Below are 24921 nucleotides of genomic sequence, written 5' to 3'. Positions count from 1 at the left end.
CTTAAACTACTTCAGTCTGTGTGCACTGAATTTATTTAATACACAAGTTTCACAATTTGAGTTGAATTACTGAAATAAATTAACTTTTCCACGACATTCTAATTTATTGAGATGCACCTGTATTATTTAAATTATAAAGTACAAATGTGCTAAATTGTCATGAAAATACTGTCACAATGCAAAATAAATCTTAATAGTCCTAAATATAGGCTTTGTTGGACCTACTTTACATTAGGTGTCTTTAACTCCTATGTACTTAAGCATTTGATACAATGTACTCATTACGTACATACGTGTTGTTGTATTGTACGTTCATTTAATTATATCTGTAACTACACGATTAACCGTACCCCATAACCCTTACCCTACTTCTAAACCTACCCATTCCTCAACCTCAGTAGCTGCACATGTGAATCTTGTGAGAATTTAGCAAAACATTGTATAATACGTATTTTATTGTTAGTACATAGTTAAAGACACCTAATATAAAGTGAAACTTTTGTTTTTTGATTTTGTGAAATATGACCCAACCGTATAGAGCAGGCAATTCCTGTTTAGACTATTTACATTTATGTGTGTAGTCACATTTCTAAGAGTTTCACTTAAGTTGAATATTATAAATTCAGTGCAGTGTGAAAGTCAAGTAGGTCATTGTGAGAATATTAATGAAAAAATGCAAGCATTTTTAATTCCCTCTCTAGTCATATAAATACGCTTTTTTTTTACGTTTCCGCAATCATTTCATCAGATTTGGCCCCAACAAACCCACAGCAGGATAGAATGAGTAAATGGGATGTAACTATAATGAAACAGTGTATATTGACTATATGTATAGTATTGTATAGATTACCGTACTTGTGTCTCAACTTTCAAATCTGCTCAGTCAGAGCTACAATAATAGGATAAATCCTCATTCACAGTCAAAAAGAATTGTGGTTATATAAAGAAGACTTCAGACAAATCTATCTTTATTCTCACGTTTTTAAGATGCAACACTTCAGATGTCTTGGAATATTGTCTAAAAGCACATGGGATCTATTGTCCCATTCCAATGTAATAAAAACCAGAAATCTTTTGGGATATCTTTTCCGTCTTAAAGAGTTAGCTGTGAGATAGTTATGGAGTTCCAGATTCAGATGAGTCCAGGTGAATGTACACACATCCAAACACAGACGTGTGTATCAAAGCAGTGTGATGGTGCACCTCAAGTTTGGTGGACCTCGTGAAACATGAGTTCTCGGGGTATTCTCGTCTCGGGCCCGTACAGTTTACCCGCTCTTCGCTCAAAAGCAGCCACCATCTGTTTCACCACTTCGTCGAAAAACACAGTCGCTAACTGTGAATGTATCAATGATCGGAATTCGAATGAGACCTTTGGAAGCAGCCGCCGATATCCAGGATGGTAGATATGATGGAGTGATAGAAGAGAATTAAAAAATATATTATTGACATGATACATTTATTTAATAAGAAATTACCCTTCGCTGAGCTTAAAAAATGATGCTGACCAATCCTACATTAGTAGCTGTTGCCGTCTGGCGAATTGTTTAACAAGCTTTTGCTCTTGTCAAGGTCCAAGGCCACGTCCAAACTAACAAGTTTTTGCTTGAAAACGCATTGATTTAGATACTTTTACATCTCTCATCCACACTAGAATGGCATTTTCCTCAACCGAAAAAAAAAAAAAAAATGCTTTTCATAACCGCATGCTTTGGAAAACAGTGACGCTAGGAAACTGAAAACAGAGGTTTCAAACTTAAATGGATAAGTATGGATGTGGCCTCAGGAAGTCATGTGAGCTAGGATAGTTTAACCCTTATGGTGTGTTCTGGTAATTTTGACCTGGATGCCTTTTTTAAATGTATTTATTACAAATTTTATTTTTAATTAATCCAAATGTAATACAATTCCTTGACTTTGTTCACATATGATATCTGAAAACACAACAAAATGTGACAGTTTTATTGGTTTTACTTCACTTTGTTACACCTGTTGTGTTCCCGGTCAAAAATGACCAGCCATTGGAAATGAATGGATTAGACAATAAAATAAAGAAATAAAGTGTTCATGGTCAAGGATGGTCTGCTGTAAGTTATGATATGTCACTGTCTATGTTATATGTATGTTTCAGGAAGTAATAAGGAAAAACACAACAAAAACTCCTGTTTATTATATCAGTGAGAATTTCATACACTAATACTCACTGCAGTTTTAATTCTGAGTGAAACAGATTTGCTTATTGCATTTAACTAATTGAGACCTTTCCAACAATATATAATACATGGCAATGTCATCTTTTTTATGTTTTCACCAACTCTTAATATAATTGTTGAGATAACATATTTGAAAATTATGGTTCTAATTTGTCAGCAAATTAAAAATAATTATTTAAGAATTTGTAGGATTACCTATATGCATTGTGTAAAGTCCAGATTCTAAGCTTTAAAACTGATACCTATTTTGTTTAGATCAAGCAAGTGGTTATTATTACAGAATTATTATTTAAAAATGTTTCTGCAGGGAGTGCCCTCCACTAACTCTGAGCTCAGTTCAATTAATCCTTCTATCAATAAAAAAATATATACACTGGCGGCCAAAAGTTTGGACTAATGTACAGATTTTGCACTTATGGAAAGAAATTGATACTTTTATTCACCACAGTGGCATTCATCTGATCACAATGTATAGTCAGGACATTAATTACGTGAAAAATTACTATTACAATTTGAAAACAATGTTCAGAACTTCTTAAACTACTTTAAAAGATGTTCTCATTAAAAAATCCTCCAGGTGCTGTAATGACAGCTTTGCAGATCCTTGGCATTCTAGCTGTCAGTCTGTCCAGATACTCAGGTGACATTTCACCCCACACTTCCTGTAGCACTTGCCATAGATGTGGCTGTCTTGTCGGGCACTTCTCACGCACCTTACAGTCTAGCTGATCCCACAAAAGCTCAATGGGGTTAAGATCCATAAGACTCCTTTCCAATTATCTGTTGTCCAATGTCTGTGTTTCTTTGCCCACTCTAACCTTTTCTTTTTGTTTTTCTGTTTCAAAAGTGGCTTTTTCTTTGCAATTCTTCCCATAAGGTCTGCACCCCTGAGTCTTCTCTTTACTGTTGTACATGAAACTGGTGTTGAGCGGGTAGAATTCAATGAAGCTGTCAGCTGAGGACATGTGAGGCGTCTATTTCTCAAACTAGAGACTCTGATGTACTTATCCTCTTGTTTAGTTGTACATCTGGCCTTCCACATCTCTTTCTGTCCTTGTTAGAGCCAGTTGTCCTTTGTCTTTGAAGACTTTAGTGTACACCTTTGTGTGAAATCTTCAGTTTTTTGGCAGTTTCAAGCATTGTATAGCCTTCATTCCTCAAAACAATGATTGACTGACGAGTTTCTAGAGAAAGACGTTTCTTTTTTGCCATTTTTGTCCTAATATTGACCTTAAGGCATGCCAGTCTATTGCATACTGTGGCAACTCAAAAACAAACACAAAGACAATGTTAAGCTTCATTTAATGAACCAAATAGCTTTCAGCAGTGTTTGATATAATGGCAAGTCATTTTCTAGTACAAAATTAGCAATTTAGCATGATTACTCAAGGATAAGGTGTTGGAGTGATGGCTGCTGGAAATGGGGCCTGTCTAGATTTGATCAAAAATTACTTTTTTCAAATAGTGATGCTGCTGTTTTTTACATCAGCAATGGCCTGATTATACTTTGTGATCAGTTTAATGCCACTTTGGTTAAAGTGGCATTGAAGTACCAATTTCCTTCCGAAACAGCAAAATCTGTACATTATTCCAAACATTTGGCTGCCAGTGTATATATTTTATATTTTAATATGTTGAAAAAAGAAGTACTAAACCTGTCATAATAACTAAAAAAGAAGTTGATAAAAAAGATCTAATGCAATATCTTGTGGTAATATATGCAATATGAGAGATTTATTAACAATCTTAGTGGGCCGGTCATTTTTGACCGGCAACACAAAAGGTGTTAGCACAAACGAACACAACACAAGGGTTAAAAGTAACTTTAACTATGGAATTCCTTGGAATTCTGTGAAGCTTGTTAAACATAGCAACAGTAACCAAGTTTGGGAGGGGCATAAAGAAAGGTCAGCTGGAGACAAATATTGGTAAACTGTACTTACAGAGAAGTCTACTGTGCATGTGCGAGGGTAACCAGGAATTCCAGGACTAAATCGCCATATTGTTTCTAAGTGATTGAAGAGTTTACCATCCGAACACACCGCCTGATGTGGGACAGCAAAAACAAGGGTAAAATTTGAGGGAAATTTTCAGTAGATACCAAGAAAAGAATGGTCAGAGCTGGGGATGCACCGATGAATCAGCTGTCAATATTTAGCGGCCAATTATTGACCAAATTAAAACATCGGCATATCGGTAATAAGAAAGAAAACAACTAAATAAAAAATTATTATAATTTAAATAAATAAATACATACAGTATATATACATATATAAATTAATTAGTAACACACTTTGTAAACAATCTGTGAATTCAAATGCACAATAGAAATAATAACAGCCACAATATGTAGAAGGCTTACCACTCTTAAGAACATTTTATTATTATTCTTTCTTGTTCTCACGTTAATGTGGAAAAAAACGCCATAAACGGATGTGACGGTTGTGAAAGCAGCACTTACCTATAGGCTACATGATGAGGAAAACCATACAAAATGCTTTGAAACCAGCAGATTTTGACTTCTGAGACATCAGTATGATATCCATTAATGCTGCATGATTGATTGAATTAAGATTGAAATCACAAAATGGTCTTGCACGATAACTAAACCTTAAAAGGCTACGTTTTAAAATATAGTCCGCATTTCACGCTTCAGACAACAGAAGTTCAAAATAATATTTTTTCATATCAATCATGTTATCATATTTAGTTATTTTTTGTAACTTTTTATATTCTATTTATCTTTCATTGCGGCTCTCTTTAAAAATGTGGCCATGTGTTCAACAGATCCAATCCATGTTCAATGTTCAAAGGAAAAAAAAGCTTTTGTACTTCTTTGTACATTTTAAAAGCGTAATTCCTAAATAAAACAGTGATCTGATGACAAAATAAGGTAAGTGGCAAAATATTGGTATCGGCCAAATATTTTCATACCGGTGCATCCCTAGTCAGAGCACAAATGTACGTTCTCATTTTACTCGTGTCAGTGGTATATTGAAGACATTTGAGAAGAAAAGGACAATCGGAAAACTTACTTTTACAAGATGTGGACGGACATGGCTTATCATTGAAGTGTAACGTTCAACTACAGGAGGGAAACCCACTTCCAAATGTGCTTTGGCGTGACCGGCCCTCCTCATGATGGTTTGTGACTTTTTGCACCACGGTACAAAGAGTTTGTACTCATCCACATTGGCTACAACATCATACATTTCTTGCATTGAGTACCTAAAACCAGACAGGTAAATCTTTGAAATTTCAGAATTACGCAGCATCGCAAACATGCAGCGTTAGGGGCAGTTCACACTGAATGCGCTCATGTTAAAAAAAAGTTGAGTTGGTGCAACGAATGGAAGAGAATGCAGAACTCGAGACATGTTTTGAAGTTGAAGTTCTTAGGACATGGCGTCTTAAAAACGCTGCGCTCCTGTGCAAGATGCTAAAAAAACAGCGAGATGTGACGCAATGGTCAAAGACATCAGTTTAGCGCAATTTTTCAAAGGAAAAACAATTTAAAAACATTGCAGATGGAAACTAAAACACATTCGATGTGAACATTCGTTGTGAATCGCTTAAGTTGAAAAAAATACGCAGACAATAAATACAAAAACTGTCTCAAATTAATAAATACAGATATGGGATAAATATTAGATATATAGATAAGTGTTGTTATGCAAGGTTGGATTGATGTTGATAATGTAATGCAATAAGAAAATAAGCAGCATAAATAGGTGGTATATCCTGAGCCCATATACGTACACATCTGTTCAAATTTACATTGATCTGTATATTCAAAGTATTTATTTTGAAAATCACACACAAGGCAGCTATTTTTGCATAGCCTCTAAAGTATTTTGTATTATATTTTCTTACAATTTTTTTTGTGTTCTACTTCATTTTATTTTAATTGGCACATAACATGTATTCAGTTTCTTTAATTTATGGTATTTAAGTCCCTGTGTATTGTGTTTATGTTGCAATGAGATCAGTAAAGTTCTTTCTTATCATATATCATCATAAAAGTTTGCTTTCATTCCCCAATGAAGAAAGAAGAAGAGGTTATTGTTTGGGATCAGAGCCTGGGGGCATTTGTAATCTTAAACTACCCAAGAATTAGGCATGGTAGGGCAAAACTCAACTGCACTTACCCTAGTATTCTCCTCTCTGAATACTCTTTTCTCTTATTGGTGAGGCTGATGAAAGATCTTCTGTGATGAGAGGAAGCCAGATCCACTTCAGAGAGACAAAAAGTGCGAGGAGAACGAGTCATCAAGATCCCACAGGAGGACAAGTGTCTGACAGAGGACAAATGACACAAATAACAGCCCTTTCAAATACAAAACTCTGTCAGCAGAGATGTTAAGAAAATCATGGAGGTCATATATACATTTTATATATATATATATATATATATATATATATTAGTGCACACCCTTATAAAAGAGTAAAGTTGCAGTCCTAAGGTATCAGTTGGTAATACCATAGTGTTTTGAAATATACCATAGTACTGAATGATTAAGATATTCATGTGCCAAGGTATTACATGGTACTCCAAGGTGTTTTGTTAGTGTTAGTACTTTATCGAACTGGGAATCTTTACATATTTACATTTACATATATTTACAATTCTGACCATGTGAGTGAGGCATTTACATTTATTTGGTATTGTCAATTTAAAGTAATAATCTGGGTTCAATACAAGTTAAGCTCAACTGACAGCATTAGTGGCATTATGTTGATTACCAAAAAAAATAAAATAATAATAATAATTTTGACTCGAAAAAGCAGCGAGGTTACAGTGAGGCACTTACAATGGAAGTGAATGGGTCCAATTTTTGGAGGATATAAAAGGCAAAAATGTGAAGCTTATAATTTTACAAAAGCACCTACACTAGTTTTAACAGAAAAAAATATATTATTTGAGCTGTAGAGTTCTTTAAATAATCATTTTAGGGATTTAGGGTTTACAGCGATTCGTCGTCATGGCAATGAATTTGGAAAACTGGATATAACTAAACACAGAAAAGGGTAGTAAGCGATTTTATCACTCTAAAATCATGTTAACACGCATATTATTTATGTCTTGTGACTATACTTTTGAAACAGTAAGTATTTTAAGGTTTACGCATTGGCCCCTTTTACTTCCATTGTAAGTGCCTCACTATAACCCAGATTTTGACTTTCTTTTTTTTTTTTTAAGAAATGAAGGGACAGGGGGCCTGGGTAACTCAGCGAGTAAAGACGCTGACTACCACCCCTGGAGTCACGAGTTTGAATCCAGGGTGTGCTGAGTGACTCCAGCCAGGTCTCCTAAGCAACCAAATTGGCCCGGTTGCTAGGGAGGGTAGAGTTACATGGGGTAACCTCCATGTGGTTCTCACTCTCGGTGGGGCACGTGGTGAGTTGTGCGTGGATGCCGCGGAGAATAGCGTGAAGCCTCCACATGCGCTATGTCTCCGTGGTAACGCGCTCAACAAGCCACGTGATAAGATGTGTGGATTGACGGTCTTAGATGCGGAGGCAACTGAAATTCATACTCTGCCACCCGAATTGAGGTGAGTCACTACGCCACCACGAGAACTTAGAGCACATTGGGAATTGGGTATTCTAAATTGGGGAGAAAAAAGAAAAGAAATTAAGGGACAAGTCGAAATACATTTTTGTGGTAATCAACATTGTGCCACAAATGCTGTCAATTGAGCTTAACTTGTATTGTAATGAATCCGGAATATTCCTTTAAAGAATATTAAGTGTAACATTCAATCCATCGTTACCAGTTTCCACCAAAATACCATCGTTACTTCAGTTACTGTTACTACAGTTACAACTGCTCCAAAAAGCTTACTGATTCTTTCATTTATTATTTATTAGGCTATTCATTTTACATATTAAGGTTTACATTGATAACTGTATTAACTGTGGTATTTTGACAGAAAATATGGTAGTTTTCATCAAAATAACAAAGTTACTATTGTAATTAATTATATATATATATATATTATATATACACACACACACAGCATTGATTTTGAAAATATGACTGATCATGCAAAAAAACAGCCTTTTATTTAAGGATAGTGATCATATGAAGCCATTTATTATCACATAGTTGTTTGGCTCCTTTTTAAATCATAATGATAACAGAAATCACCCAAATGGCCCTGATCAAAAGTTTACATACCCTTGAATGTTTGGCCTTGTTACAGACACACAAGGTGACACACACAGGTTTAAATGGCAATTAAAGGTTAATTTCCCACACCTGTGGCTTTTTAAATTGCAATTAGTGTCTGTGTATAAATAGTCAATGAGTTTGTTAGCTCTCACATGGATGCACTGAGCAGGCTAGATACTGAGCCATGGGGAGCAGAAAAGAACTGTCAAAAGACCTGCGTAACAAGGTACTGGAACTTTATAAAGATGGAAAAGGATATAAAAAGATATCCAAAGCCTTGAAAATGCCAGTCAGTACTGTTCAATCACTTATTAAGTGGAAAATTTGGGGATCTCTTGATACCAAGCCAAAGTCAGGTAGACCAAGAAAGATTTCAGCCACAACTGCCAGAAGAATTGTTCGGGATACAAAGAAAAACCCACAGGTAACCTCAGGAGAAATACAGGCTGCTCTGGAAAAAGACGGTGTGGTTGTTTCAAGGAGCACAACACGACGATACTTGGAAAAAAAAATGTGCTGCATGGTCGAGTTGCCAGAAGGAAGCCTTTACTGCACCAATGCCACAAAAAAGCCCAGTTACAATATGCCCGACAACACCTTGACACGCCTCACAGCTTCTGGCACACTGTAATTTGGAGTGACAAGACCAAAATAGAGCTTTATGGTCACAACCATAAGCGCTATGTTTGGAGAGGGGTCAACAAGGCCTATATTGAAAAGAATACCATCCCCACTGTGAAGCATGGTGGTGGCTCACTGATGTTTTGGTGGTGTATGAGCTCTAAAGGCACAGGAAATCTTGTGAAAATTGATGGCAAGATGAATGCAGCATGATATCAGAAAATACTGGCAGACAATTTGCATTCTTCTGCACGAAAGCTGCGCATGGGACACTCTTGGACTTTCCAGCACGACAATGACCCTAAGCACAAGGCCAAGTTGACCCTCCAGTGGTTACAGCAGAAAAAGGTGAAGGTTCTGGAGTGGCCATCACAGTCTCCTGACCTTAATATCATCGAGCCACTCCGGGGAGATCTCAAACGTGCGGTTCATGCAAGACGACCAAAGACTTTGCATGACCTGGAGGCATTTTGCCAAGACGAATGGGCAGCTATACCACCTGCAAGAATTCGGGGCCTCATAGACAACTATTACAAAAGACTGCACGCTGTCATTGATGCTAAAGGGGGCAATACACAGTATTAAGAACTAAGGGTGTGCAGACTTTTGAACAGGGGTCATTTCATTTTTTTCATTGTTGCCATATTTTGTTTTATGATTGTGCCATTCTGTTATAACCTACAGTTGAATATGAATCCCATAAGAAATAAAAGAAATGTGTTTTGCCTGCTCACTCATGTTTTCTTTAAAAATGGTACATATATTACCAATTCTCCAAGGGTATGCAAACTTTTGAGCACAACTGTATATATTTGTATCAGAATCAGAATGAGCTTTAATGCCAAGTGTGCTCACGTACACAAGGAACTTTTTTTGGTGATAGGAGAAACTAGTATATTTTTCTAGAATATTTTATATATCACATAGAATAGTACTAATGTAGAATAGCCTGGATTTTGTGTGACCCTGGAGAGGGCATATGAGGTTGCCAAGCTGTAACAGAAATAATGAGGTTATGGATCCTGGGAAACACAGTTGAAGATAAAGATGAAAACAACTAGTGGTCAAAGTGACCGTACTATGCTTAGAAGTTAATGTTTTTTATACTACTTTTAATTAAAAAGTTATTTGAAAATAAAATAAAAAAATAGATTAAAGCCAGGTTTCCACCATTAAAAAGAAATCAAAGGCCTTGTGAGATAATGGTGGCAAACGGTATCCATAAAAATAATGAAGGGGCGTTTGCATGAGGTAATGTCAGATAAGAAACTGTACAAAAGATGAGGGTTTACACCAAGAGATTGAGACCTCAGCTGACGTCTTGGGTTTGTTGGTATGCTCAATAAACTCTGACTTTTGACAGCTGGAACTCCTGACATTGAGAGTTTTCTTACTGCTGCTCCACAACAAAACAAGTGCACACAGAACATTACAGTGAGACACAGAATATAAAACAAGGTAAGAGCGTGAAGCATTTACATATTTCCATTGATCATGGTATAAATAATGGGAGGGTTGTACTTGCTTGTTTTGATTATTGGGGGGGTCTACTCCACATATATCAGGCGTCTACGCCCCTGATATATGTGACAATATATATGACAAAAAATGTTGAATTTTGAACACTATAAACAACAAAAATAATCTGTGAGCTTTTTTTACATGATTTGACAGACATTCCACATGAATGTATGACTTTAAATGTAACGACTTATGCTATTTTATCAGAAAATATGGTTAGTTTACGTCAAAATACCATAGTTACTGTTACTAAATAAATTGCTAGTTCAATAAAAATGTGGAAACGTAAGAATCTGAAAATTTTGTAACATTATTTGATGGACCTACCAAATTAAACTATGATTTTACAGTAGTAATTGTAACAGCTGTAGCAACTACGGTATTTTGGTGTTGTTATAATATAAATTACCGTGGTAAATTTCTGTAAGGGTTTGCCTCTGACTGCTTTGTTCCATTGTCTGCTTAGAGATACATGTCATTCATTCAGTGAAAGCCTCTTAAAGAGGCTGTTACATAATTCAGTAGTTTATTAGTGATTCGGATGGACATGTGCTCTTACCTGATGGGCCACTGTTTTATTCTCTCTCTGCATTTATACGGGCTGCTGGATCGACACGGACCGCCGGTCGCTATTTCCAGAAACTCACTGAATGTCCGCACACCCATCGGGATCCGTCGGGCTCCCCCTGACACTGCCATCAAATAATATATCCGAACAATTCGAATATGATTAATATTACCCGACCTGACCGATAAATGACTCAGTGAATCTCGAATGACTCGGTTGATCACACGGTCATGGTGATTCGAATAAATGAGTCAACCGGTGTTGTGCATATATCATATGGCGATTTCGCCAAAAACCGATCGAGGTTAAACCGGTGAAGCTGTGGTAAACTGCCGGTGTCCGGGACGCACTGTTCTGATCGGGCACCGTTCAGGACAGGTGCAGCTGCCGCCAACTGGACCGGAGGAGGACGAAATGTCACATATAATATTCAAATAATTCTGTATAAATTCAAAACCTTCGCATTCTGTATTATTCATATTTAATATGCTAATGTGTGTTAATAAAGACCCATGACAGCAATCTCCAGAGATTAATATAAAAAATATATATATATAAGATTGGAGTAATTTCACTCCACATAAGTAGGGGGCGATATTGAGTCCCCGACTTATCAAATGTGCCTCCAGTGTTCACTTCATAATAAAAGTCCCTCAGCTCCCACGCTCACAATAATCACATATAATTCATTATAATACAAACACGTTAAGGTTTACATATGTATTTAATGAGTTAGGTATCTGTATCAGAACATTTTATGAAGGTATCAGTGTACAAATAACCACTGTTAGTGTTTTATTCATTAAAAATAAATAATAAACCGACCTCTGTGTCTTAATTGTGCATACGGTTTTAATTTAACACTTAATTATTTATTAGTTTCATGCATATGCGTCTCAGTAGAAAGACAAACAAATGACCTTTATGTGTACGGATTCACAAGGATGATGGGTTTTGTAGTTCTTCAAACTGCCTGAACTAAGTTTAGTCGCAACGCAAGGGAGTGAAAGTGAAACTCCATTTGAGACAAGCCCGACAGTTTCGTGCGTTTTGTGCTCATGAATCGTTGAACTTTTGTTGTAATGTCCACATCAATGGGAGAGAACTCCATTTTGCCAAGTGCAAAGTCCTCGAATGGGTAAGTTGTCATGTCAGTAGCATAGCAAACCAGCTAGCAAACTACCTGTTTCAGTGTCGCAACAATGTTTAATGTATTCTGTCTAGGTGTGTGATCGTTATATAGTGCAGAATACCCTGAATGTCTAATGAATAATTAACTAATATAAATAAATAAAAAAATAGTTGCAGTGCTGATCATGCACACTTATTTTAAGTAATCCCAAATCACAAATGTCATCAAGTGTAGCTTGTAAATACAAGTAGGAGAAAATGCTGGAAAATTACCCCTTTTTTAAATTTTTCTTTCTTTCTTTCTTTTTTTTTCTTCTTTTTTTTTTTTTTAAGTCTTACGGTTGCTGTTTCTAGTTTGTGGCTATGTAAAACTGGTTGTTTGGTGTAGGGCTGAAACGAATAGTCGACGTAATCGACAACGTTGACAATAAAAAAAATTCGTTGTCGAATAGTCGTTTGATCTCATTTAACATAACATGAAATCATATTAAACTCTAATGATGATGCGCGAGAGCAGCACTGCAGCTCGCGACTGACCGAGAGGAAGAATAACACAGTCACAGTCCAGATGCCCTCTAAACAAATGGCTGACAAAGTATGAGGGAATTATAATGCAAAAATACAAAATAAGTAAATTCAGAAGCACTCTCGTTGTGAAATAATGGAGCCGGAGCTCTTTAAAGGAAACACCCTTGCGTTACATCTTTAATGCAATTATATTTAATGCATTTATGCTTTATTAAAGTTCAAATAATATGGAAGCAGATCATGTAAATAACTACAAACTCCGAAACTGGCATTTCTCTGTGCGGTCAGCACCTCTTCTATGAGTTGCGTGAATGTCCCAATCTAATGGGGAGAGATTGAAACTGACCTGGCTGAGGCACACTCTGGGGCAGGGACACTTATCCCTCAAGCGTGGAGGCTTAATGCAGCTAGACTATAACATGATGGCTCGTGACTTATTGAATCATAATATATATGTCACTGTGCATTTCATATTGTGAAAAAATTGGCAATACCCAGCTTTATTAATATGAGTGAGACGTTTTTTTTTTTGTTTGTTTTTGATGGATTGAAATGAACAAAAAAGTGAGAGAGGTAGTCTTCGCCCCATAACACACTGAAACAAAATACGTTTTTTTATTTGTTTTGGTTTTGGCTCGTTTTCCAATATAAATATCTAAAACTCCTTTTAAACAATGTACATTTTCTTTAGCAGCTATACTGCAGAAGAAAAAATTGTTATCTGAGAACGTTGAATATAATATTAAAAATACAAATATTTTGGGGCCTGGGTAGCTCAGCTAGTATTGATGCTGACTGCCACCCCTGGAGTCGCAAATTCAAATCCAGGGTGTGCTGAGTGACTCCAGCCAGGTCTCCTAAGCAACCAAATTGGCTCAGTTGCTAGGGAGGGTAGAGTCACACGGGGTAACCTCCTAGTGGTTGCGATTAGTGGTTCTTGCTCTCAATGGGGCGCGTGGTAAGTTGTTCGTGGATCGCGGAGAGTAGCATGAGCCTCCACATACTTGGAGTCTCCACGGCGTCATGAACAATGAGCCACGTGATAAGATGCACAGATTGACGGTCTCAGAAGCGGAGGCAACTGAGACTTGTCCTCCGCCACCTGGATTGAGGTGAGTAATCGCGCCACCACGAGGACCTACTAAGTAGTGAGAACTGGGCATTCCAAATTGGGGAGAAAAGAGGATTAAAAAAAATACAAATATTTTTAAATATCTAAAAATCCTTTTTTTTAAGAGATGCATTCACCTGAGAATCAGCATATAAGATATTTAGACTTGCTTTTAGAGAATAGATCTTGAATATGAGTATATTTTGTCTTTACTGCACTCGCAGAAGTATAATCAAGTGAAAAAATACACTTATTTACAAAATACACTTATATTTAAGATACATTCTCTTAAAGCAAGACTTAATATCTTGGATGTTGCTTCTCAAGTAAATGTATCTTTTTTTTAAGGATTTTTAGACAATTTTAAATGGAAAACAAGACAAAAACACTTGATAACAATAAGATTTTTTGCAGTGAATTTCTTTACTGAATTAAACTTAATAAAAAGTTGTTGTTTTTTTCCTTTAATTCAGTGAATGTCGTTTAGAGGTATTTTTAAAAGATGATTTTGTCCTCTTTATTGTTAGCAAGCACGTTTAATACTACCTTTTAAGTCAGGGCACAAGCTGAATAATCGGTTAAGAGCTAATGATTAATCATTGCAATAATCGTTACAATAATCGATTATCAAAAAAATAGTTAGTTGCAGCCCTAATTTGATGCACAATATGTCCATACTAATTTAACTTAATAAGCAATAAGATTTTAGTTTAAAATTTGTACGAATGTTTAAGGGAAAGTGAGGTCACTACTTTTTCTTTAAGTCTTTCACCTATTTAAAATCACCATTTTCCCTTCACTAATTCATTTTAAATGGTTCTGCAGTGTGACATCATTTTTTAAAGTATAAATATTCTTTGTAGTCTGTCAGTGAATATGTCCATTAAACCTGCATGCATAATAATTGTTAATGACTTAGAAAAATTATTTTAAATAGTATTGTCATGCGGCAGGACAACTTTCCAAATGTATTTAATTTCAACTGTGCCCAACTGTGTCAAACATTTTTCCAGAAAACTTTTTCACAAGGGGACAGTAATTACCCCATGTATTTGATTTTCAGGGGCATTTTATACATTTACATATTTTTTTAAACGTATAATATAAAATACATTGTTATCCTTTTATTCAAATAATACAATTTAATCAATTTGTTAACATAAGTGTGAATAATAAGTCTGAGAATATATTACTCCTACCCATAAAATTAAATCAACATAAAACCATAATTTATGATAAAATGGGCTTGGAATATAATATAAATTACTATTTCAGATGTTATTAATAAAAGCAGAAAAATTAATTACAGGGGACATTTTACGCTTCCACATTTTGGATTTCAGGGGAATTTTTGTCACTTTTAGTGGCAATTTTACCCCAATACCCCCCTTAATTTCTGACTCTGCAATGAAGATTTTTATTAAAATTTGAATGAATTGCATTAATTCACTTTCTTTTTCATCCTAGTGGGAATATGGATTCAGTGCCTTGTAGAGGTGAACAGACCTCCGTTAGGCCTAGACGGGCGCTGGTCACCTTATCCAAATTGGCTCAGTTGATCACTCGTGTTGAATACAAGCCAAAACACCTGCAGAGCTCTTCCTTCATCTGCAAAGACTGCAGCAAGACATTCTCCGACCTAAGTGGCCTTGTACGACACCAGGAAAGAAAGCACGCCCTGCAAAAGCTCAATAGCTGTCAACACTGTGGCCAAAAGTTTGCTTTGCTCTCTAGTTTGCAGTTACACAAGTGCCATAGCGCTTCCTCCATGTGCCAGGAATGCAGGGACAAACCTCAGTGGGATTCTTCATGCCCAACCTGTGGGACTGAACCTTCAGGGTCACATCACGATGATGAAAAGAGTCCCCATGCATGCATCCCATGTGGCCAGGCATTCAGCCACAAACAGGAGTTGCTGCACCACCAGCAGGCCGGAGGGTGTCAACAAGCTACAGCACCAACACCTCCATCACCGTCCTGCACCAGCATGTCTCTTTCCACATGCACTTTGTGTTCCAGAACATTCAGATCTCTTGCTGAACCTTACAGCCACCTGTGTAATTTCCATTCACCAAAAAAGTTAAAGAAGAAGAAGAAGAAGAAGAAGAAAGATCTCACTACAGAGATGTCATTTCCATGCCGTTCTTGTGACAAGATCTTCCCCCAAACGTCACTGCTGTATCAGCACAGGAAAGAGGAACACTGGCGGGACAGCATGGTCAGGAAACAACAGACTGTGAAGACCACCAGGAAAAGGCGGAGAAGTAAGCCGTATCCATGCCTCCATTGCGGAAAACTCTTCCTGCATCATATGACGCACCAGGCACATTTCCGGCATTGCAGCACTAACCATCAGGCCCACCTCGCTCTCAGCGCCGAATCAACTGAAGATTCCAGAGCTGGCAAAGATGGCAACCCAAAGGCAGCGAAGGGTTTAAAACCTGCGAAGAAGATCAAATCCCTCAAAGAAGGTGAACATCAAGGCAGACCGAAGACCAAAAGCCAGCCAGCTTTGAAGGATAGCAAGGAGGAGGAAACTGATAAGGAGGATGATGAAGATGGCAAGTATCCTTGTGCATCATGTGAAGAGGTTTTTAGAACCGTAGCTGCTCTAAAAGTCCATGAGAACGTTCATCCACCAGCCGACACATGTAAGCGTTGTAGTGTGTGTACAGGTGGAATGCCTCTCTCTCAGATTCCAGAAGATTGTCAAAAGAGTATCTTTCACTGTGTGCCTTGTGCCGAAGCTTTTATGGCTCTGGACACTTTTCTGGAGCACTGCCAGAAACATCTGCTACATGACAAAGATGACGATGAAGATGAACTCAGTGATGACTGAGAGATCAAACATCTTTTTGAGGGCATGAAAATCCTACTGCACAAGTGCTCGAAAATGTTTCAGAATATCAGGAACCTCAGATTTGTCAGCCGTTTTTGCTTTGCTTTGTATAAATTGGCTAAACATGATATACATTGATTAACTTGCTCCCAATACGTTGAGCTGAACTGCCATAGAAATAGTAGAGGCTGTTGATGATAATGACTAGCCAAAAGTTCTGACTGTGCTTTTATTTTGATACGGGTACTTTAAAGTTAAAACCACCATAATTAGGATGGATGTTTTCACAAAAGCAAATATTAAACTGTGAAACAGTGATTTTTTTTTTTTTTTTTTGGGCAGTCAAGTTTGGGGACATATCTTGTGATCTTCAGTATTTAGCTACTGAACTATTTCAACAGATTTTATTATATTTGTTTGTCTTTAAAGGGATAGATCACCCAGAAATGTAATTCTGTCAACCATAACCTCACTCACCCTCATGTTGTTCCAAACCTTATGAAGGAGATGTAGGGCAGTAGGTAAGTCTCAGTCACCATTTACTTTAATTGCTTTATTTTTTCCATACAATGAAAGCGAGTGGTGACTGTGGCTAACATTCTGCCTAACATCTCATTTTGTGTTCTACTAAAGAAAGTCATACAAAAACAAAATAAGGGTGAGCATATGATGACAGAATTCTCCTTTTTGGTTGAACTATCCCTTTAAGCATTTCTAAGATGTCTAATCTTCTGGTTCTTGTACTCTTTGTATTTCTTAAATAGCATGGAATGATGTAAGCTTTATTCTTTAAAACATTTAACCAAAAATCACAAAGCCGGAGAATTTGTATTGTCTGGGCATTAAAGTCTTAGGTATATTGTTCTAACATCTGTCTAAAGTCTAACATGTTCAGTTGTAATGTTATTAGCCTATTCTGACATTATATATTATATACTGTACGTGATAGTTCACCGAAAAATGAAAATGCTCTCATAATTTACTGAATCTCATGCCATTCCTGATGTGTATGACTTTCTGTTTCTGCTGAACACAAACAAAGATTTTTAGAAGAATATCTCCACTCTTTAGGGTCATATAATTCTAGTGAATGGTGACCAAAACTTTGAAGCTCCAAAAAGCACATAAAGGCAGCATAAAAGTAATCCATGTCTTCTGAAACGAGCCAGTAAGTTTTAGGTGAGAAGAGACCAAAATGTAACTTTTTTCACTGTACATCTTGACATCAGCAGTCTCCTTGGCGATTATGATTTCAAGCTCAGTTGCACTTCCTAGCGCCATCTAGCGCTCTGTGCATGCGACAAGCACTAGGAAGTGCAATCGAGCTTATAATCAGGATTGTGCCTAGAGTCTGCAATGGCATGATATACAGTGAAAAAGGAGTTATTATTTGGTCTGTTTTTACCTAAAATCAATTAGTTCGCTTCAGAAGACATAAATTAAACCACTGGAGTCTTATGGATTACTTTTATGCTGCCTTTATGTGCTTTTTGGAGCTTCAAAGTTTTGGTCACCATTCACTTGCATTATATGGACCTACAGAGCTGAGATATTCTTCATACACACCTGGGATGGCATGAGGGTGAGTAAATGATGAGAGAATTTCATTTTTGGGCGAACTATCCCTATTAACTTTATGCTATCAGACCAAATATTATTATTGAGATTTAGATTCTTCTGAATTTGATTACAGTTTAGAGCAAAACATTTAGTACATCAATTGCTAGGGTAACCAATCTTTGTTTAAATGCTTTAGAAAATCAGAAGCAATTACTATTTTTCAGAAATTACTGATCTAAAAGGAAAACTCGTACTGCAAAACTATGTGCAGTTAGAGTTAGACCTCAGATCTGTCCATTCAGGTGACCCTCAAAGCAGAATATTTTTTTATATTCTAAATCAGGCATTCTTTTTGTTTCTTAATTTGTTTCTGAGTTTGTACATTTCAACGTCTGCTGACTAACATTTTCTTTTACCAGCACCAAATAGACTAATGATGCAGTGTTTTTAAGCTGCCATTTTTGCTTGTTGTTTATTTTGTTTTAAACATGGTCTTGAAACACTGTGTAAAAAGCCACTTTATTGCATACTTTACACATGTTAAGTGCAGATTTAACAATTTGGCTCATTGGTTCTTTAATTATGAATATAGACTGGAGGCATTTTGAGTTTAGTTCTCTGTATTATTCTCTGTGGGTGTATTTACATGCAGCTACCTCCAGTTTTAACTCCTTTGTCCCTAGATGTGTGATTTTTTTTTTTTTTTTTTTTTTCTTCCTCGAATAATTTCTCATTAAAATTTACCTCATGTTTATTGTGTTACATAGATATTGTTTTTGAATAAATTTTTAACATAACTTTAACTTTCATGGTGCTTTTTTTTTTTTTTTTTTTTTTCCACATGTACATTTACACTGGTGGCCAAAAGTTTGGAATAATGTACAGATTTTGCTGTTTCGGAAGGAAATTGGTACTTGAATTTACTAAATTGGCATTCAAATGATCATTAAGTATAGTCTGGACATTACTGATGTAAAAAACAGCACCATCACTATTTGAAAAATGTCATTTTTGATCAAATCTAGACAGGCCCCATTTCCAGCAGCCATCAATCCAACACCTTATCCTTGAGTAATCATGCTAAATTGCTAATATGGTACTATATAATCACTTGCCATTATATTAAACACAGTTGAAAACTATTTGGTTTGTTAAATGAAGCTTAACATTGTCTTTGTGTTTGTTTATTGCATACTGAGTTGCCGCAGTATGCAATAGACTGGCATGTCTTAAGGTCAATATTAGGTCAAAAATGGCAAAAAAAAAAACAAAAAAAAAAAACAGCTTCCTCTAGAAACTTCTTCGTCAATCAATCATTGTTTTGAGGAATGAAGGCTATACAATGCTTGAAATTGCCAAAAAACTGAAGATTTCATACAAAGGTGTACACTAGAGTCTTCAAAGACAAAGGACAACTGGCTCTAACAAGGACAGAAAGAGATGTGAAAGGCCAGATGTACAACTAAACAAGAGGATAAGTACATCAGAGTCTCTAGTTTGAGAAATAGACACCTCACATGTCCTCAGCTGACAGCTTCATTGAATTCTACCCGCTCAACACTAGTTTCATGTACAACAGTAAAGAGAAGACTCAGGGGTGCAGACCTTATGGGAAGAATTGCAAAGAAAAAGCCACTTTTGAAACAGAAAAACAAAAAGAAAAGGTTAGAGTGGGCAAAGAAACACAGATAATTGGAAAAGAGTGTTATGGATCTTAACCCCCGTTGAGCTTTTGTGGGATCAGCTAGACTGTAAGGTGCGTGAGAAGTGCCCGACAAGACAGCCACATCTATGACAAGTGCTACAGGAAGTGTGGGGTGAAATGTCACCTGAGTATCTGGACAAACTGACAGGTAGAATGACAAGGATCTGCAAAGCTGTCATTGCTGCACGTGGAGGATTTTTTGATGAGAAATCTTTTGAAGTAGTTTAAGAAGTTCTGAACATTTTTTCAAATTGTAATAGTAATTTTTCACGTTATTAATGTCCTGACTATACATTGTGATCAGTTAAATGCCACTTTGGTGAATAAAAGTACCAATTTCTTTCCATAAGAGCAAAATCTGTACATTAGTCCAAACCTTTGGCCGACAGTTTGGCAGACACTTTTGGTGACTTCATGCAGTGCATTCAAATGTATCTCATTCACAATAGCACCGACTGTTCTGGTTTAATACACCCGTAACGACAAACATAAAAGTCTGTTAAAATGTACATTATTAGAATTTGAATGTAGCAGCGGCGTCGGCAGGTCATTTTTCCGGGGCTTCAGACCCGAATGTTTTGACTGTAGACCCGAATATAATTTTAAATGTAGGCTACGCAATAATATTGCCTCCGAACCTCCTCAAGTCCAAGAAACGCCCCTGGTATGTAGATAATCTTGTTATTTATAAACCGTCAGAAGCCTCTCAAATACAATAATCCTCCACCACACTAGTTGGCGGTGTTGCGCATGGTGACTACAAAAAAATAAATAATCCCGCCTGTACGTCATTTCCTGCACTTCACGCACTCGTTGTACATTGTTTGAAACGTGTTTCAGACGTTTTTCGTTGTGCAAAACTATTTGATCTAACGAAATAAACATGAGCAAAGCACATCCACCCGAGCTGAAAAAGTAAGTATTTCGAACCTTTGCTTAATTGCAGCGATAAGCATCTTAGAAACGCCATTTATTTAAACATCATTATGCTGGTTTGACTGTAGTTATCTCATAACAGCAGCCTTTTATTTCATTTAATGAAATAATCCACTTTTATTGTATTACATTATTATTTCAAATGGTCAGATTGTTGTATTAAATAATATTACCTCTGTTTTGTTCTTGACTTTAGGTTTATGGACAAAAAGCTTTCACGTGAGTATAAAACATTTATACATTCTAATTTCCTAAATTGTACATTTCTTAAACTCATTTCTCATTAATTTCTTTAATATATGTACAATTAAAGCTTTTCTTCTCCTGAGACCTGAGCGTGACTGCTGTGTCCATTTTCCTTTTGCCTTTTTGATTTGTAACTAGTAGTCCCTAAAATGTATTAGTAAACATGCTAGCTATATATATATATATATATATATATATATATATATATAAAAAATTTCTAGAGCAAATCGTTTTCCTAAAAATATATTGCAATATAAGTGGACAGTGGACTAAGTTATGAAATTTTAAATACCCAACTATAGAAAGTCAGATTTTTTTTTTCTATCAAATTGTTTGTTTCCAGAAGTGATAGTTATCCATTTTTTTTTTTTTTGTTTATATATAATTTATTTTATTTTTTTATAGACGTTAGACATTACAGCTGGTTTTCTATAAAGCTAAATAAATAATTCTGATTTTAAAATAATGGCCAGTATCATTCAATCACTGCAAACCATGATAAAATAAAATTATACATTACAAATTCTGCATTTATGTACCCTTTTACCGTTGTCCCATGTCTGCCAAACATGTTGAGTGGTCCCAACATCATCTGCTGCCTGAAACTGAACTTTTGGTTGGATTTTAGGAGTGAATGCACTTAGCTGCATAGGAAAGCTATAGGATGCTCCCTAATTAGTGAATGGCTTAACCTCCAGTGTGCTGTCTGTCTGCACTGGTCTCAGAACATTTCGAAATGCACCTTGTTTTCATCCTAACTCCATATAAAGCCTCTGAAAGCAAAATTTTTCAGCTTTTGGATGAACCCATTGATTCTCAATGTGATAATGCACAGTAAATCTAGGATTTCTAAGAAAAAAATATGCAGTGTATAGTGTACATTGTGTTTAGCAGCGTGGCATTTCAAATTTAAAAAATGGCATATTGGATGAAACTAGAGACTCTAATCTTTTGACTTGAACAGGTTTCAATGTAAAAAACGTTACAAGGTTTCTTACCAGATGTAGTTTTGTTGGCGTTCAAACTCCGCTGTGGTTGGCGCCATGCTGTTTTCTCACATGACTCCACGCGTCGAAAGTTTATCTCTGTACTGACAGCCCAGAGTCCTGAACTTAGATCAGTCGGTTTAAATGAAGCTAAATTATGCGTTGCGTATAGCTAAGCCAAAATGCGACGTCCACGCATGTTTACGCAGGGTCGCATGAGGCTATAGTACTCTTTAATCATGACTGATATGTTTTATTTAGGACATGGATAAACACTGTGGAAAGTCAGAATGCTGTATATTAGCAATGTTATTTAGAGATAAAAACATTGATTTTTGTGCATTACAATTTTATAACAGCTTGAAAAATATATGTAATTTTTTTTTTTTAGTGAAGCTGAACGGTGGCCGTCATGTTCAGGGCGTCTTGCGTGGATTTGACCCATTCATGAATCTGGTAGTGGATGACACTATAGAAATGGCTCCAGGAGGACAAATGAACACCATTGGGATGGTGGTCAGTACTCGGTCTCATCTTTACATTACAATGAATCATTTTGCAGACATTTTTATCCCAAGTGAATTACAGATGAGGAACATCACAAGCAACTTATTATACTAGAACAATATTTGTATTATTGCAATGCCATGTTTCAAGAGTAAGCTGTAGAAATGCAGGAAGTAGAGAAAAGAGATGTTTTTTTGTTATTCTGGTATTGCATGTTATACACCACATGCATGTCTGATGATGTCAGTGTGTCACTGGATGTTAATTAAGTGCAAACAAAAACTAAACTAAATATTAAACAACCTGCACACTATTGTTTCCAAATATACTTCCAAATTTTAATGTCACTGTTAATGATGTTTTGACTGGCATGCTTATTGTTCATTACTCAGTGTTAATCTGTAAGATATTATTAATAGATTGTCGACGCACAGTGGGTTTTGCCGATACCAATAACTAAAGTGGGAAAACAGGCTGATAGCAGATTAATCGGCCAATAGTTTTCAAAATCCATAATTTTAATGACAAATTTTCACTCATGTAAAAGAGCAAAATTTTATAACAAAATTAACATGCCCCCATGCTGATTATGTTACAGATTTTACATTGTGCTTTCCCTGGCAATACTTCAAAGTACTTCCACACTGGTACCTTCTTCAAAGCCTTTGCCATCTAAAATTAATGAAAATATTAATTAAAATATTACAAGTCTAAGACATTGCGTTCACGCAATGTACTGTTCTCGTGCTTTGTCTACTGAAGCTAGCGATTAGCCAAGCAAAACCAAAATCTCATGCAGCATTTTCACAGAAGATTGGCATTCACATGAAATTATGATTTAGTACTGAGGACTAACTTGCACTATATGGCCAAAAGTTTGTGGACACCCCCTTCTAATTAACGAATTTGGTTACTCCATTAAATCCAGTAAAGAAAAATCTTAATGTTTCTTTATGTAATGGCTTGGGCTTTGTGTGCTTCCAAATTTGTGGCAACTGTTTGGGGATAGCCTTTTTCTGTTCCAGCATGACAATGAAAAAAACGTAACTATCAGTGTCGATTAATCGGTAAAACCGATATATCAGTCGTCCTCTATTTGTAAATCGCTAAAATATTGTAATCCTTAAGGATTAACATCTGGAATTGTTCGTGTCTCAATTTACTGATTAACCTGTCAGATTATATCTTTAGTTTGCTTTGGAAACTGACTCTGAAAGTTACAGTTCGTGAATTAAGAGAATATGGATTTTGCCATAGAAATTTTCAAACATTATCTCAACAGTATTAACAGACCGATGTGATATGGTTTATCAGTGCAGTGTTTTTATAGGTATTACAAGCTAATACACACGTCTTAACAGTCTCTTGTTTTATGTTTCTGCAGGTTATCAGAGGAAACAGTATAATCATGTTGGAGGCTCTTGAACGAGTGTGAAGATGCCCAGTTTCTTGTCTTGCTGTTTTGTATTTTGCTTTTTGTCTCCAACCAGCAAATGTCAAAATGGGTCTCTTGTGTTTTGTCGTTTTGCAACAAAGGCTGACAATTAATACAGAAATCCTCGATTTTGTTGGAAAAAGTTCTGTTTTATGAACACTTGTTTGTTTTTATTTTCTTATGTCTGTAGACCTTTGTACACAATTCATGAACCATTTTGGAGAATAAATGAGATGGCAATGTCAAGTCTTTTCTTTTTGATTGACATATTTCTCCTTTCTCACTGGATTTATGGTTTTGTCATGGTTTATTATTCATTTTATATTAACTTGAATTACTTTATTAACTAGTGTGTTATTTGAAGCAGCTATAACCATTAAATAAACTTTAATTGTTGCTGGTAAAATTATCTTTAGAAAATTCAGCAGCATATTGAAAATTTTGCTTGGAAAAACTAACATACAGTATAAGCTAATAATGAGTATTTAAAAATGAGACTTTTAATGCAAAGCAATTATTCCTGGTGTAATTGACTCTAATGGTTATTTTTCTGTAGACTATTAGATGATGGAGTTAATAAGATTGTACTTTTTTGATTCTTTGGGAAAAGTTGAGGGGTTATGGCAGTAAACATGTATCATGATTAAAGAAAAAAAGTGTAGAATGCACCAGTTAAATACCATGCATAAGGTGGTAGAATTTTTTTTGTGTATTGTAGGGTACAATGGGGCTAAAGGCCCCTTAAGGAAAATGTGCTTTTTTATGGTCACTAAGTGTATCAAGATTTAATTTTATATTATTATTACTGAATATTGATGGAGAAGTAGAATTTGTTTGGA

General features: G+C 35.9%; 3 protein-coding genes across 3 annotated transcripts; 2 read left to right on the top strand and 1 right to left on the bottom strand.

Annotated features, from left to right (window-relative positions):
- Nucleotides 1–122: 122 nt before the first annotated feature.
- On the bottom strand, nucleotides 123–11450 carry LOC127419922 (coenzyme Q-binding protein COQ10 homolog A, mitochondrial-like). The gene is made up of 5 exons (XM_051661743.1): nucleotides 11090–11450; nucleotides 6362–6508; nucleotides 5249–5441; nucleotides 4157–4258; nucleotides 123–1372 (listed from the first exon to the last, which is right to left on the bottom strand). The coding sequence occupies exons 1-5, from the start codon at nucleotides 11227–11229 to the stop codon at nucleotides 1205–1207; spliced, it is 750 nt and encodes a 249-aa protein (XP_051517703.1). The 5' UTR covers nucleotides 11230–11450; the 3' UTR covers nucleotides 123–1204.
- A 626-nt stretch (nucleotides 11451–12076) lies between these two features.
- si:ch211-148l7.4 (uncharacterized protein LOC563603 homolog) lies at nucleotides 12077–19064 on the top strand. The gene is made up of 2 exons (XM_051661729.1): nucleotides 12077–12236; nucleotides 15336–19064. Exons 1-2 carry the CDS (start codon nucleotides 12181–12183, stop codon nucleotides 16705–16707), a joined length of 1428 nt encoding a protein of 475 aa, XP_051517689.1. The 5' UTR covers nucleotides 12077–12180; the 3' UTR covers nucleotides 16708–19064.
- A 1686-nt stretch (nucleotides 19065–20750) lies between these two features.
- Nucleotides 20751–24328, top strand: snrpg (small nuclear ribonucleoprotein polypeptide G). Its single transcript, XM_051661757.1, has 4 exons — nucleotides 20751–20887; nucleotides 21105–21127; nucleotides 22532–22656; nucleotides 24032–24328. The coding sequence occupies exons 1-4, from the start codon at nucleotides 20856–20858 to the stop codon at nucleotides 24080–24082; spliced, it is 231 nt and encodes a 76-aa protein (XP_051517717.1). The 5' UTR covers nucleotides 20751–20855; the 3' UTR covers nucleotides 24083–24328.
- Nucleotides 24329–24921: the final 593 nt, after the last annotated feature.

Source organism: Myxocyprinus asiaticus, chromosome 29, assembly GCF_019703515.2.
Source record: "Myxocyprinus asiaticus isolate MX2 ecotype Aquarium Trade chromosome 29, UBuf_Myxa_2, whole genome shotgun sequence".
Classification (NCBI taxonomy): Eukaryota; Metazoa; Chordata; class Actinopteri; order Cypriniformes; family Catostomidae; genus Myxocyprinus; species Myxocyprinus asiaticus.
Note: the sequence above shows the minus strand (reverse complement) of the source record. Positions and strands in the feature narration are given on the sequence as shown.

Coding starts and splice junctions, on each gene's coding strand:
- LOC127419922 (XM_051661743.1), bottom strand. CDS start 11,229: ATGGCAGTGTCAGGGGGAGCCCGACGGATCCCGATGGGTGTGCGGACA. Junction 6,509..11,089: donor ATAAAACAGTGGCCCATCAG/GTAAGAGCACAT, acceptor GTCCTCTGTCAG/ACACTTGTCCTCCTGTGGGA. Junction 4,259..5,248: donor TCCGTCCACATCTTGTAAAA/GTAAGTTTTCCG, acceptor GTCCCACATCAG/GCGGTGTGTTCGGATGGTAA.
- si:ch211-148l7.4 (XM_051661729.1), top strand. CDS start 12,181: ATGTCCACATCAATGGGAGAGAACTCCATTTTGCCAAGTGCAAAGTCC. Junction 12,237..15,335: donor AGTGCAAAGTCCTCGAATGG/GTAAGTTGTCAT, acceptor TTTTCATCCTAG/TGGGAATATGGATTCAGTGC.
- snrpg (XM_051661757.1), top strand. CDS start 20,856: ATGAGCAAAGCACATCCACCCGAGCTGAAAAA. Junction 20,888..21,104: donor CATCCACCCGAGCTGAAAAA/GTAAGTATTTCG, acceptor TCTTGACTTTAG/GTTTATGGACAAAAAGCTTT. Junction 21,128..22,531: donor TATGGACAAAAAGCTTTCAC/GTGAGTATAAAA, acceptor TTTTTTTTTTAG/TGAAGCTGAACGGTGGCCGT.